At 40.0% G+C, this 14,769-nt stretch overlaps 1 protein-coding gene across 10 annotated transcripts in view; it reads left to right on the top strand.

Annotated features, from left to right (window-relative positions):
• The window catches only part of ERC2 (ELKS/RAB6-interacting/CAST family member 2), a 1,021,362-nt gene that overhangs the window by 720,994 nt on the left and 285,599 nt on the right, over nt 1–14,769 (top strand). For 6 of the 10 annotated variants that reach the window (XM_056804183.1, XM_056804182.1, XM_056804185.1 and 3 more), the window contains 2 exons: nt 5,419–5,566; nt 7,283–7,411. In XM_056804183.1, the coding sequence (XP_056660161.1) occupies nt 5,419–5,566; nt 7,283–7,411 (277 nt within the window). The remainder of the gene's footprint in view (nt 1–5,418; nt 5,567–7,282; nt 7,412–14,769) is intronic. The other 4 variants (XM_056804190.1, XM_001365730.4, XM_056804189.1 and 1 more) reach the window with 1 other exon arrangement.

Here is a 14,769-nt window from a genome sequence, read left to right as displayed (position 1 = left end):
TTCCATATTTTTATAGTTGAGGAAATGAGGCTGAATGAGAAAAGATAGTCTACTCAGGGTCACAAAACTAGTAAATATCTGAGGCAGAATTTGAACTTCAGTCTTTCAGACTCCAAGTACAGCACCTTATTTACTATACCAACTAGATGGAATTGTTTTCTTCCAGTTGAGTCGAAATAAACTTTGCTATTTTTCCTATCTTTTATTCTGGGGGACTGTTCTAAGGAAGTCATCTTCTTTACTTGTTAAACCTTCACATATTTATTTAACTATCATTTTTCTCCTAAGTTTTCTCTCTCTAGGCTGACTGCTGAAGCAGCTACTGATTCTATGTATGTGACTTCTAGTTATGTTGCCATCTTGGTTTCTCTTCTTTGGGAATGCTTCAGTGTGCTTATGTCCTTACTAAGATGATCACCCAAACTGTACTCAGTAGCCTGGGCAGGGTTCAGCATGGTCAGAGGATAGAGATTTGCTGGAGGCCATCATACCCCCGACTGGTTGACAAGGTCACAGTCTGAGGAAATGAGGTCTGCAAAGCAGACCCCAGCATGAGGGCCCCCCGCTGATCCCCCCTCTGTGACTTCTCTCACCAAATTTTCCCCACTAATGGACTTGTTATGATTATTATTCTCTCCCCAATACAGGAGAAATAATACGAGAGCAAATACTTATAAGATAGATATATATATATATATATATATATATATATATATATATATACACACCCTACTTCAAGCCCCCTAGGTTATTACCTCAAAAAGATTTCAATTACAGAATTAAAGCCCAAAGATTACTACCTATGACCCCTCCTTTCTCAAGCACAAGACACACTCCAAGGCCCTATAATAAACACTGGGCAAAAGCTTGAGTGCTATAATGAATCTTTTCCTACAGTTACCACACTCCAATGGATTTGTTGAAACCGAAGCCAAACAGCATTGCTAGACACTTTAAAGTAACATAAGAAAAACAGAACTTGTAAGTTGAGGAAAACCCCCAAACTGGCCTGTTTTAAGTCCTCACACCTATATACAAATATGTTTTGTTGTTCATCTCCCAAGCAATTATGATGGATGGTGAAAGCTGACCAAGAGCACAATGATCCTCTCAGCAGGTCAAGGGGTACTAACCTACAAATGGCTTAATTCACATTAATCATATCTATCACAGAGTGTTGTAGAAAGCTAGTAAATGATCACAGAATTCTTTTTGTTGTTTAGGTAATTGGATAATATCCAATCAAAGTTTAGAATGTCACACATGTAGAAGATTGATTGTGTGTCAAAGAAGCAGGTACCAAAAAACCTATTTAATAAACAAACCATGGCATTATGGCAGAGCTCTGTGTGTGATGCCTACATACGTGGGTTGAATGCACAGTGTGTCTCACTTCCTTATTCTGACTATAACGTCATATCTGGGCAGAGAGACTTTGGATCCTCAGAGGGGCCGCTGGATGGACCCCAACAGAGATTGTCACCCACCTTTTCTGGGAATTACACTAAAATATAGCCTTTAGGCCCATTAGCTTTAGTGCCTGCCTTATCACACTTCTGTCTTGTATTGAGATGACAGTCTATGAAAACCTTTAGAGATAGTCTCATATTAACCCCTGTAGATTTCAAAAGTTAATATCCAATACTCCAAGTATTATATTTATAAGGTTTATTAATAATAAAACTTGGCGCAAAAAAGCTAGAGAAACAGAGAGTTCACCCAGCCTCGCATGTGGGGAAGAAAGTGAGAGGACAGGGAAAGCATTCAACTTAAAAACAATAACTTAAGGATGCTAAAGTGAACGAAGGGAAAAGGATTCTTGGGAGAAGAAAAGAATTCTGGGAGATGGAGTCCAAAATTTTCTAATTATACACTCCTTTATAGGCTCATGCTTCCCCATCCTATCCATATGCCATAGATTTTCTGAACCCAAGTGCAGGACTTCATCCAATAAATATAATAAAAATTAATTGTAATAGAGAAAATTTAGTCTTCCACTTGAGTTCATAAATATCACTTCATAATTACAATATGGGAGAAGTATGTTTAGATGACAGTGTCAGGAATGAGATGAACGAAGTAGACCCAGGGACATAAGGTTACTAAGAATCACCAGTGTGAATTAGAAGGCCCTTCTCATCTGTCATTTAGACCAGTGACATCTGACCCAAATAGAAATGGGATCTGCTAAATCAGATTTCTGGGACACGTATTGGCTTAAAAAAAGACACTTAATTAGCATTATCTATGTTTTATTATATTTTCGTTTGTTTTGTTAAATATTTCCATTTCCATTTTAATCTGGTTTTGTGCTGCTCAGGAGTGTTAGAGGCTCTAACATCTGCTGGGTGTTTGGTATTTTGATCTAGATAGTTACAGGAATCTCCTAACTGGTCTCAAATTAGTTGGGCCCCCTGCCACGTACTTCAGTCTTTTTTCTTCATACAACTACCAGGGTGATTCTTCTAAAGCCCAGGTCTGATGAAATGACTGACCTATTCAAAACCTCCAGGGATTTTCTATGGCCTCTAAGATAAAACAGAAACTCCTATTTGGCAGAGACTTTTCAGCATTTCTAGACTTTTGATGACAAGGAAGAGTTTTCATCAGCATGAATTTAATAGGAAAGGCCAACATATAATATAGAAAATGTCCTTTACAAAGCTTGGTCTTATGCTACTCTTGCGGATGTGTATTGGCTTTAGGCCCCCATTATTTAATGTTCTTTGTTGCCTCATTTATTGCTGGCGAGTACAAAATAATCTCCCATTCTTGGAGATTTCTAGATCTGGGAAGGGGTGAATCTCTTGCTATTCAAATAAGAATCAGAGTATCTGAGTTGAAAGGAACTCTAGGGGAACTGACCCTCAGAGAGCTGAAGTGACTGACTGACTTGAGGTGGGAGGCAATTAGTCAGGATATGAAATCTTTGATTCCAAGACCGGTAGGAGCACCATTTTGGGTCCGGTGCAGAGATTGAGAGAGGGGAACAATTAGATCAGTTTATACCATGGGATTATGAATGATGTTCATCTGAAGTTAGGGAGTAATTGAAAAGAAAAAGGAAATTGGATTTAATTTCTGTTTTAATTTAACAAGTATCTTTACAAAGCACAATAATCATCATCATCATCATTGTATAGTACTTCGAAATTTACAAGGGACTTTATCAACATTATCTCATTTAATTCTCACATCTAGCTGCCTGAGATAGGAGCCATTATTAATCTCATTTTACAGATGAAGAAACTGAGGCTAGGAGAGGCTAAATAATTTATCTAGGGTTACAGAGTGAATAAGGGATTAAGACAGGATTAAAAATTTAAGTCTACCTGACTCTAAGGCCCATTTTGCTATTTAGCTATCCACCATGTACCAAATAGCAGCGTTACAAAGGTAAGAAAAATGTTCCTGCTTTCAAGGACCTTGCATTCTCTTGGGGGTATGAATAAGACCATAATATATAAATATAATATATTACATATATGCACATACACAAACATGTAGGTAACAGCATGACATGGTGTATGTAGACCTGGAGTCAGGTAGACTCATCTCTGTGAGTTCAGATCCAATATTAGACATTTCCTAGCTATGGAATCCTGGGCAAATCACTTCACCCTGTTGGCCTCAGTTTCCTCACCTGTAAAATGAACTGGAGAAGGAAATGGCAAACAACTTCAGTATCTCTGCCAAGAAAACCCCCAATGGGGGAATAAAGAGTCAGACACAACTGAATAACAACATATATATGCATACATATATGAAATATTATATATAGATATGTGTATAGATATAGATGTTTGTGTGTAAATACATCCACAAAAATATATATGTATACATGTCTCATACCTATACATCTGTGTGTATCTATGGCCATATCTGTCCATGAAATTCACTGTAGTTTCCACCTCTTCCATGAGCTAGACCTGGAGCGCTTATCCTGCGAGGTAGAGGAGTGATGAGGGAGAACTTTCTTCCATGGGAAGCCGTCTCTAAAGGCACAAGTTAGAGATGAAGTGACACATATGTAGGATGACAAGTAGGCCAGTCTGGTTGGTGCCCAGAATCACCCTGGAAAAACTGATCAGGCTGTGTTGCAAAGGTCTGAATATCAATGCATTTTATCCTATAGGCAATAGGAAGCCACTGAAGCTTCTTGAGGGGAGGAATGACTTTGTCAGGAATGTTTTAGGCACATCAGTTTGGTAGCTGCGTGGACAGATGAAGTGGAGAAGGGAGAACCTAAATACAGGGAGATCAAGTGAGTCTAGGCAAGAGCTGATGGAAGTCTGAACTCTGTTGGCTCAAAAAGAGGAATTATTAGACACTATCACCAGAAGCCGTCCAATAGAAGAACCAGAGTTGGTGCTCTCTCCAGAGGAAGTGAAGAATGTTACTATACTAGTGAAGGCATGTGCTAATGGTGGGGGGCGCAACCTTCCTCAGCCAAAAGGAGGAATTCATTAATCTATGGAGGAGAGCCATTTTCTTGCTCGGGCCAGAGCAAATTCCAGATTAAAACTGGTTATGGGTATTACTGTAGAAAGAGTTTAGAAAGAACAGAGGAGGCCACTTCCATCCTCTTCTGAGAAAGCAATGAACCAAGATGAGGCAGAATTTAGAGTGGCAAGATTGTTTTCCTCTTAAAATGTTTAAAGGAAAGGAGTAGTTGGGGACAGGTCGAGGGTGTGGGTCAAGGGGAAAAGTGAATGATGTTCTATTGTCAGAGGAGAGGTTGTCTCTGAGCAGTTCATCCCAGAAAAATCTGGAAGAAAACTAAAGTGCTTAAAACACAAATTGCCTCTCCACTCACCAAAATTGTATTCTATTAATTATATTATAGTATATTACATTTATTACATATTATATTATATTGCATTACATTATACTATATGTTGTTATGTCAGGACATTATATTATTGTGTTGTTATGTGGTTATATTGTATTATACCATATATATTATCTTGTTATGTTTTATTTATTGTGTCATGTTATATTATGTTGTTATGTTATATTATATCACATATTATGCTGTTACTTTATATTACTATATATTGATAACTATATTTCAATATAATTGTTTTCCTTTGTAATGCTACATATCTTATTTAATGCATTTTAAAACTTCTTTTCAAGAAGGGGATCATAAACTTTGCCACACTGCAAAGGGGTCCATGACCCAAAAAGCTAAGAACCTCCTGAGGTAGACTAATGGGGATCCCAAATCTGTCCTTTCTCAACACATTTCATAATTCAAAAGTCAAAGAGATATTTTGCCTCCAAGAATCCTCCCATCATTCCATCCCACCAAAACTGTGCCCCATGGCTTAGATGTCAACCATGAGCCACTCGATATTTCTGATGTCCCTTCTGCTTTGGAGCCTGAAACAATAACCGGCTTATTTCCTTTTTCAGACAAGAAGCCCTTCTGGCTGCCATCAGTGAAAAGGATGCCAACATCGCCTTGCTTGAGCTGTCTGCCTCTAAGAAGAAGAAAACACAAGAGGAAGTCATGACTCTGAAACGTGAAAAAGACCGATTGGTCCACCAGTTGAAGCAGCAGGTGGGCTCGCATGCATGCATACACCTTCTTTCCTTGCCAAAATCTGGGCCCTGATTGGAGGTTTCATGTCTTAGCTGTTCGTCCTTGCTCAGTCTTCATTGCGCAGACATTGGCAGCTAAGACAAGGTAGGCTGTAAGGGACAAAAGAGCTATCACTGTCACGGCATTCTGTGGCTTATCCATACACCTGTCTGTGCATGCTAGCTTGTGCGCAGCCCATGCTCTGGGCTCCCATCCTTTCGTTACAGCTTCTTCTCCTCACTAAATCCTTCTCAACTTTTTCTCTCCCATTGGACCTACGCTCATTTTTGACTAAACCCTAGGGACTCCTTAATTACATTTTGTGAATCTTCTGTTATCTACTATCTGTGTGACTCTGGGCAACTGACTTAACCACTCTGTACTTCAGGTTCTTCATCTGTAAAATGACTGAGATGGGCTGAAAAGTCCTGAAGGTCCTTTCCAGCTCTGAATCTTTGTTCACCTCTTATATTCTGTATGATTCTCCCCCCACAGAAGCAACCCCCTTTATTCCATTGTCCCCCTTCTGCCACCCTCAGATGCCCTTGCTTGCTTTTCCTCCTTATAAATTCTGTTCTTCAGCTTCCCTCCTCTCCCATGCCTGAACTCTTTGTTCTCTGAGCTCTTCCTGCCTCCCATCCCACCTGGTGCCCATCATTCCTCATCATGGTGAGGTTTGATCTTCTAAGCCTTAGAAGCTTCAGCACCATGGAGAGTGCCTTGATACTGGCCTCCCCCACCTGTGAACTAAGATACTGCCTCCCTTGTTCCACAGAGCCTAAGTGATCAGCATCTTTTGCTAGCACCTTTGTGTCTTACTGCTCTCCACCTCCAACATCACGGGGATGTCTATCCCCATGGGTTGAGGTGGCCCACCTCTTGCTCCCAAAGTCCTTTGCTTTCTGCCAGATGCTTTGGAATGGGCTTACCTGGCCATTAGAGACCACGATGTCTCCAAACTAATCCTTGAAATATTCTGAAGTTATTTATCCTTCATAAATAACTTGAGATCATTTGCATGTCATGGTTGATGACCCCCTCCCCACCCCAGCTCCTCAAGGCTTCTCTCTTTATTCTAAGATCTACCTCTGGAAGTTCTGTAGCTCCCTGGTGGCCTTGACCTCATGAAAGGTTTGCCACTTGTGAAGATTGGAATTTGGAAATGGCCTATAGGTGATTTAACTCTCTGTTGCCACACAGACTTTGTCTATATCAAGGTGAGTCCTGGGGATGGCTCTCTGGTTCAAACCAGGGTGACTTTAGTCAACAAAAGCATGTCCATGTTGGGTGGCAGGAAAGCTAGAGAGCAGGGATCCTCAGAGGGTGCTCCACCCAGGCACATGATTTTGGATGAATATTTTTCCTCTCTCAGGGTATCCATAGGCCCTGAGCCTCAGTATCTATTTTTGCCTGACTAAGCAAACTCCTACCAAGCCTTGGTCTTCTAACCCTCCAGAGAAATCCATTTGCTGTCCAACATTGGCAGTCATTTTACAGACTGGCATGAGGGTAGGGTGGGGGTCATACATTATAATTCTTTAATTTGGAGCTGTGCATCCTAGACTTGAGACTGGCAACCACTCAGCAACAGAAAGTTAAGAAAAAGCCTTTTTCTCCATCCTTTCCCTTAGGTCTTCCCCCATGTCCTCTCTCTTCTCACCCCCTGCAGCTAACCATTGTAGCTTTCTCCTACAGGTTTATAGATATAAGAAACATCCCCAGAGCATGAACATACCATCCACCTGTGATGTTGGCTTCATCACAGATATTGCTGCCACCTACCTCGGCTCCAGTCATGATGCACACATGATCCCAAAGTCTCAGGTCAGTCAGCTATGTAGGAGGCCTTTCCTGTCCCTCCCAGCCATGGTATACACCAATGTCAAGACCATGTGTTGACCTGTTGGCTATTATGTTGCTCTCCTACTGTAGGCTGGAATTGTACAGCTGAGCTGCAAAGCATTGTGAGCAGTAATAGTAATTTTTATTCTTTCAAGGTTCTTGGATAGTCATCTCACTTCCCATCTCATCTCTCCCTTAGTCTTGGCGCCATACAGTAATTAAAAAAGAAAATAAAAGGAAACAGAGAAAAACAAGCCACAAATAAATAATAGGAGGACAAAACTGTATTTTTCAAGTCTCTCTCTCTTTTTTTAATCATGGAAATGTGCTCTGGATTCCTGGAATGATTAAGCAGAGCCCTTTAACTTGCTCCTGGGGGAATGTACAAAGTGTTCCTTATTTGCAACAGACTTGATTTTATGGAACATGGAATGTGTTTGAAAAATGGTCAGTCTGGGTGGAGAAATGACATGTGTGAGCAGATTGTGGGGAGCAAAAGAAGGAACAAGGCAGGCGGTCTCAATGAGCCCTTAGCGGTTAAACTTTGGAGGGAGGAAAGCTTTAGCCCCAGGAAGACCATCCCAGGAAGGGAGGCATGGCATCCTTGACAGACGAACCCCATGCCTTTGATCAACTCCTTGATTCAGAGATAAGTCACATATGAATAGTCTTGCCTATATAAATTAACAAGAGACTACCACTGGGAGGAATTGAGGACTGCCAATTGAGCGAGAAATCAACAAGCATTTATTAGTACTAATGATAATAATAACAGCTGGCATTGCTATGGTACTTTAAGGTCTACAAAACACTTAACAGATGTTAGCAATGGATATGGATTCTGGAAAACCTGAGTTTGAATCTTGTCTTGCACACTTACAAACTGGATTACCCCAAGTTAAGTCACTTAAACTTTTGTTTGCCTCAGTTTCCTCAACTTTAAAATGGGAATAATCATAGCTTTTATTGAAAAAGACTGTTATAAAGATCATAGGAGATGCTATTCATGAAAAGACTTTTAAAAAGTTTTATCTTTATTTTATTTTAATAACAAATTTACTGATAAGTTTACCAAAGACATATGATGCATGTTATCTCCCTCTCTTCTTCCCTCCTCCTTCTTGGAAATGACAAGCAATTCAATCTAGTTTGTGCATGTATTATCACTCAAAACATATTTCCATATTATTCATTTTTGTAGGTGAACAATCTTATAAAACCCAAACCCCAAAACATGTCAAAATAAACGACTGATAAATCATATGTTTTCAAATGCATTTGTACTCGAACAGTTCTTTCTCTACAAGTGGATAGCATTCTCTTTCATAAATCCCTCAGAATTTTCTTGGATCATTGTATTGCTGATAGGAGCTAAGTCTATCACAGTTGATCATTCCACAATATTGGTATTACTGTGTACAGTGTTCTCCTGGTTCTGCTTTTTTCACACTGCATCAGTTCATGTAGGTCTTTTCAGCTCTTTCTAAAATCATTGTGTTCATCATTCCTTATAGCACAATAGTATTCCATCGCCATCATATATCAGAATTTGTTTAGCCATTCCCCAGTTGATGGGCATCCTCTCAATTTCCAATTCTTTGCCACCACAAAAAGAATAGCTATAAATATTTTTGTACAAACAGGTCCTTTCCCACTTTTTACAGTGTCTGACACATAGTAAATATCTAATAAGTTCTTGTTTCCCCTCACATGCATCTCCCTCCCAATACTCAGTTTCTGAAGTTAAAACATAGTGGTACCAATAGCACCTCCCTTCTCAGGGTTTTTCGTGAGATAGGGGCTATTGAGATAATATGAAAAGTGCTTTCAGAACATGAGAAATGAGAGCATTTGCTACCCTCCTCACCCTCACTGTGTCAATAAAATGATCTTCACATCCCAATTCCTCATTACCATCTCCAAAGGTGCCTTCTCCTCTTTAGGCTCAATGAGGCAGACCATGGGTTCTTGTTTTCTCTACTTTCTTGTCCAGGAATGTACTCAATAAGCCATATGGCCTGTGGGCAGACAATGAAGCAGCAGACATGTCCCATGTGCCAGTTTCCAGGTATCATGACTGAAACCCAATAATCAGAAGATTTAGAGATGGTTTTTGAAGTCTTAAGATCACCAGGTCTATGATCATAAGGTCACAGCTGGAAGGGACCTCCCAAGGTTCTACTCTATAATATCACTAACAATTTCTTCGATCTTCTTTTAAAGACCTCTAACAAAGGACACTAAATTACCTCTTTACTTCCACTTGAGAATAGTGCCAAGTGCTAGGAAGTATTTTTTGTTTTTTTAACTTTAATTTTCTTTTACTTTTTTCCAATTAACAAGCATTTATTTTTCCTATATCTGACATCCTCACCTTCCAGTTGTAAAGAAAAAGATACCCTTGGAACAAATACTCAGAATAAAGGAAAACAAATTGTCAAATTGGCCAAAAATAGATGTATCATTTAACATCCTAAATTCCTCATCTCTGATTCAGGAAGTGGAGATCAGGCTCCATTACTGGACTTTTGAAGTCATAGATGCAGTGGGTAGAGTTCCTAAGTCTTTCAAAAATGTTCATTCTTAGAATGTTGTTATAGAATAAATTGTTCAGACTCTGCTCAGTTCCCTCTGCATCAATTCATGCAAATCCTCCTAGACTTCTCTGATATGATCCTTTTTATCCTAAACCTTCTCCTTAGCAATTGCTTTTTGCTCTAAGATCTACCCTTTGGGGACAAACAGAACAAGTTTAGTCCCTCTTTTGCCCAGCAAACCCTCAAGATGCTTAAAGATAGCTTTTACTTTTTTCTCCCAAGTTCATTCTTCTCCATGTCAAATATCTCAAATTCCTTTCACCAGTCCTTGTGTGGTATGAGCCATTACCCACAACATCCTGGTTGCCCTCCCCAAGCTCCTTGACTCTACTATTTTCCTCCTTTTTTCAAACAATAAGGATATTTGCCTGTCTCCATTCCTGAGGTGTTGGTCTCATTCTCTGCATTCTTTTGAAAATCACCAACAATTGGTCAGGAATTATATATGAGAGTTATTTTGGTACCTGAAGTCCTTTTGTTATTATTTTAATTGGGTTTTATGAAAGACAGTCAAGGATTTTTCCTGGAGTTATTATCATTGCCTGATTCTGTCATTGAGTAAGTAGGGACAGAAGCTGGGATTTCACTGCTCCAAAGAACTCCCAGTTGAGAAAACTCGCTCTGCCAATGGAGGGAAGAGCCTTCTTGGCAGCTCATGGTATGAAAGAGTTGCCTACATCACAGAGAGGTTAAGTGACTAGGCTAGGGTCACAAAGATTTCAAAGCTAAGACCTGAACCCAGTTCATCTGGGTTTTGAGGCCAGCTCTTAAGACATTATGGCCTGCTGTCTCTCTCAGGTGGCCAGATAAGTGGAAGATAATATTCAATGAAATATGTATTAGTGTATCCCAGTTTTCTAAAATTAAGCTACAATTTTATGCCTTAGTTTAACTGTGTCATACCTTTCAGTGAATACATCTGACGTCGACTCTGACAAGAGTTTTCTTTGGTGGAGAATTATGAAATTAGCCAAAACTCTCCAAACAGGAGGATCTCAGGTGTAGAAGGAATCTAATAAGCCATTTCGTCAAGGTATATCTGAAAGAAAGCCTTCTCTACCCTGTGTCTAAGGGATCACATAACCTCTCCTTGAAGACTTTTGTTCTTCCTTTAGAAGGTTCTAACTGGCAGGATTTGGTTCCCCTGCCATCTGCAGGTCCAGAACTGAGATGCTCTTCATAAAATTGTTGAAGGAAATTTAGCTCTGAGCTTCCCAAAGTACTCCCCCTCGCCATGGCCTGTCATGTGTGATATCACCGTGTCCTATTCTTTTCTATCCTGCTTCCAGACTCACTCTTCCCCAGGGGTATTTTCCTCACAACTTGAGTTAAATAATCTCGAGCCCAGCCATAAAGAATAGTATGTATCCCTGCCATTTGGTCATTTATAGACAGATACATTCATATAAGCATACATGCCTACTTGAATGCATAATTACATATATGGGGGAGAGAGAGAAAGAGGGAGAGAGAGAGAGAGGGGGAGAGAGAGAGAGAGAGAGAGAGAGAGAGAGAGAGAGAGAGAGAGAGAGAAGGAGAGAGAGAGAGAGAAAGAGAGAGAGAGAGAGAGAGAGAGAGAGAGAGAGAGAGAGGGGGGGGGGGAAGGAGAGAGAGAGAGAGAGAGAGAAAGAGGAAGAGAGACAGAGATCTATACATTCAAAGATAGAATAACCATTTATGAAGCACTTACAATGAGCCAGATACTGAATTAAACACCAGGGATATAAAGATAAGCAAACCAGTCCTCTGCCCACAAGGAGCTTATATTCTAATGAGAAAAGATATCACATAAAGAAAGCTGAGAGGAAGATAATAAATATTTATAGGATCCCTGCTATGTGTTATGTACTTTGCTAAATGCTCTACAAATATGATCTCATTCGATCTTCACAATAGCCCTGGGAGGTAGGTGTTGTTATCTCCATTTTGCAATTGAGGAAACTGATGAAAATAGAAGTTAAAGTGATTTGTCCAGGCCACAAAACTAGTAAGTGTGTGAGGCCAAATTTGACTTCAGTTCTCTTCCTGATTCCAGACCCAATGCTCTAACCACTGCACTGTCTGGAAAAGTGTAGGTCAAAGACCTTTGTGAGTTGGATAGCCTGGCTTGGAGATAGTAGCCAGGAAGTCAGGTGAAGGCTTGGTTCACATCAATGTAAAGTGAAAATTCTCTTATCCTAATCCAGAATGGTACCTAGGATGCAGTTTCCAGTGGGGAAGAAGTAGGGAAGAAAGAGTGGAAATAGCAGCAGTTAGAGCTGGGCAAACACTTTTCTTCCAAATATATATATATATATATATATATTAGAGATTGCATTTACTAATGTGTGGACATGCTATTTCTCACTTATAAGATGTAAACACCTGGAGGGCAGAAACTATTTCTTCTTTGTTATAATAGTCCCATCTACTAGCACATAGTAGGCATTTAATAACTACTTACCAAATTGTTCAATTTCAAGAAGAGAAGAACAAATGAAGAGGCTGGGGTTAATACTTCATTATTATTGTTCCATATTCATATCCTCTGACACTCTAATTGAACCTTGAACTTGTTAATGACCTCCCTCCATTGCTACAGACCTCCCCCCAATCTGTTCCTGTTCATCCTGAATCTCTCATCCCCTTGTAAGCACCAAGTAGTCCAATCACCACGTTGGGGACCTACCTCAACTTGTCTTGATATTGTGGGGACACTAATGGAGCACATGGGCTATTCCTTACTTTTGGTACAGAGTTGCCCCATCCTCTTTTTCATTCCTCTTGTCTCTGATATCCTTAAGTAGCCATTCCTGGGTACTTCCTTATTTGTCCCATATTTTGGCCTTTTTGCATCTGCGATATATTGTCCAAGTCAACTGGAGGTGATTTTTAACTACAATTCTTCGTAGACTCTTAGGCTATATAGAACTAACTACTCCAAGAATGGAGGTGTGAAAAAGATGACTGCTTGGTTCCTCAGAGAAGCTTGGCGTCATTAAGAGAACTTTGCAGTTTCCCAAATTTCCACGTCTGCCCTTTCTTGCTCTGGCTTTCTTATTTTCCCACAAAGATCCCTTAACCTTTTTTATTATTTTGTTTTTCTTGTATCTGATCTCCTCTTTGTTTTTGTTCTACTCATCTCTGAACATGATGCTGCTGAATTCCAAGGCTGGGTCCGGATGCATTTGGCTAGAGGAATCTCTCCGTGCCATCTCTGGGAAGGTCCAGGTGTCTCAGACATCAATTTGCTTGGAAAAATCTGAACCTCTGTTCAGTGTCCAGGAAAGATAGCCCCAAAGGCTATAGGCAGTGAGCTCACCAATCCCAATTGAGTTGAACCACAACAGAGTCATGACTCTGCAATTCTGTGGCTGATGGCTGAATTGGCTTTAGACAAAGAGAGGAATCAAAGACATAATATCAAGGAAAATAGAGTTTCCTACCCTAATATTGTTGTTTTGAAAAATATTATTAAGTAATAATGTCTTAATTTAAACCCCCAGTCTCTTCATTCTTTCTACTGGCCTTGAAATTCAATATTTTAGTGTGTAATTTTTAAATGCCTACTATGTGCTAATAGAGGAGGATTTTAAGACAAAAACTAACTATCTCTGCCCTCCAAAATTTTCACACATTAGTAAATGCAAGATATATACAAAATAAATGTAAAGTAAATTTGGGTAGAGAACTATGTATTAACACAGGGGAACCTGGAAAAAGACCCAAGAAGAAGTAGTATTTTAGCTGAGCCTGGCCAAAAAACTATTTCTATCCACTTCTTTCCTAAAGCACACCTCCACCTCCTTTTGCTTCAATCTGTTTTGTTGTTGGGGGATTCTGCTTTCTAGACCTATGAGGGTTTAGGAAGTGAAGGGAGGGGGTAGATAGTCAATAAAAAATAGCTTCTTTTCCTTCCTTCCTTTATGCCTTCCTTCCATTTTTCCTTCCTTCCTTCCTTCCTTTCTTCACTCCCTTCTTCCCTCCTCTCCTTCCTTCCTTCCCTTCTGCACTTCTTCCTTCCTTTTTCCCTTCCTTCCTTCCTTCACTCCTTCATTCCTTCCATCCTTCTATCACTCCTTCCTCCTCCTTCTCCTCTTCTTTCTCTCTCCTCTGTCTTCTCTCTCCCTATCTCTGTTTCTGTCTCTCTCAGTCTCTGTCTATCTATCTGTCTGTCTGTCTGTCTCTGAACTACAATGATCCTTCATGTCTCATTCCCATGTTTTATTTCTTAGCTAAACAAGTTCCCCTGTTCCTGAGGTAGCCAGTTGACCCCGTGCTTCTGGGCCCCACCATATTGGTTTTAGCCTTAGTGTGGACAGCCAATCATCTTTAACCCTAGTGCAGCCAACAGGTCCCAAGCTCAAGCAATCACAGGTAGCAGGTAGTATAGGCATGTGCCACCAGGCCCAGGTTAAGAATAAGCACTACTCCTCGAGCACTGGGCCTCCTCTCAGGAGACAATTTCTTTTTTAAGAAAAGAGAAGAAAAAAAGGAGAATCATCCTTCCCTCTTTTGTTTCTTGCATCCAATCCTGTCTTTGCAGAAAGTATCGACATCACAATAATTAATTTTGAAGCTGTTGGATTTGTCTTCTTTTAAGTGTTTTTGAAGAAGAGTTAAATCTCAATCTTAGCCCATAAGCTCTATTCCCAAATGGCCCTCTGTGTTCTGAAGAAGCTGATGTGTACATCCTTTTTGGAAATGCCTTTTCAAAAACGAGGGCCAGACATTATTGTTTGGTGAAAATTAGAACCAGCCTCT

This window comes from Monodelphis domestica, chromosome 7 (assembly GCF_027887165.1).
Source record: "Monodelphis domestica isolate mMonDom1 chromosome 7, mMonDom1.pri, whole genome shotgun sequence".
In the NCBI taxonomy this organism is placed as follows: domain Eukaryota; kingdom Metazoa; phylum Chordata; class Mammalia; order Didelphimorphia; family Didelphidae; genus Monodelphis; species Monodelphis domestica.
Note: the sequence above shows the minus strand (reverse complement) of the source record. Positions and strands in the feature narration are given on the sequence as shown.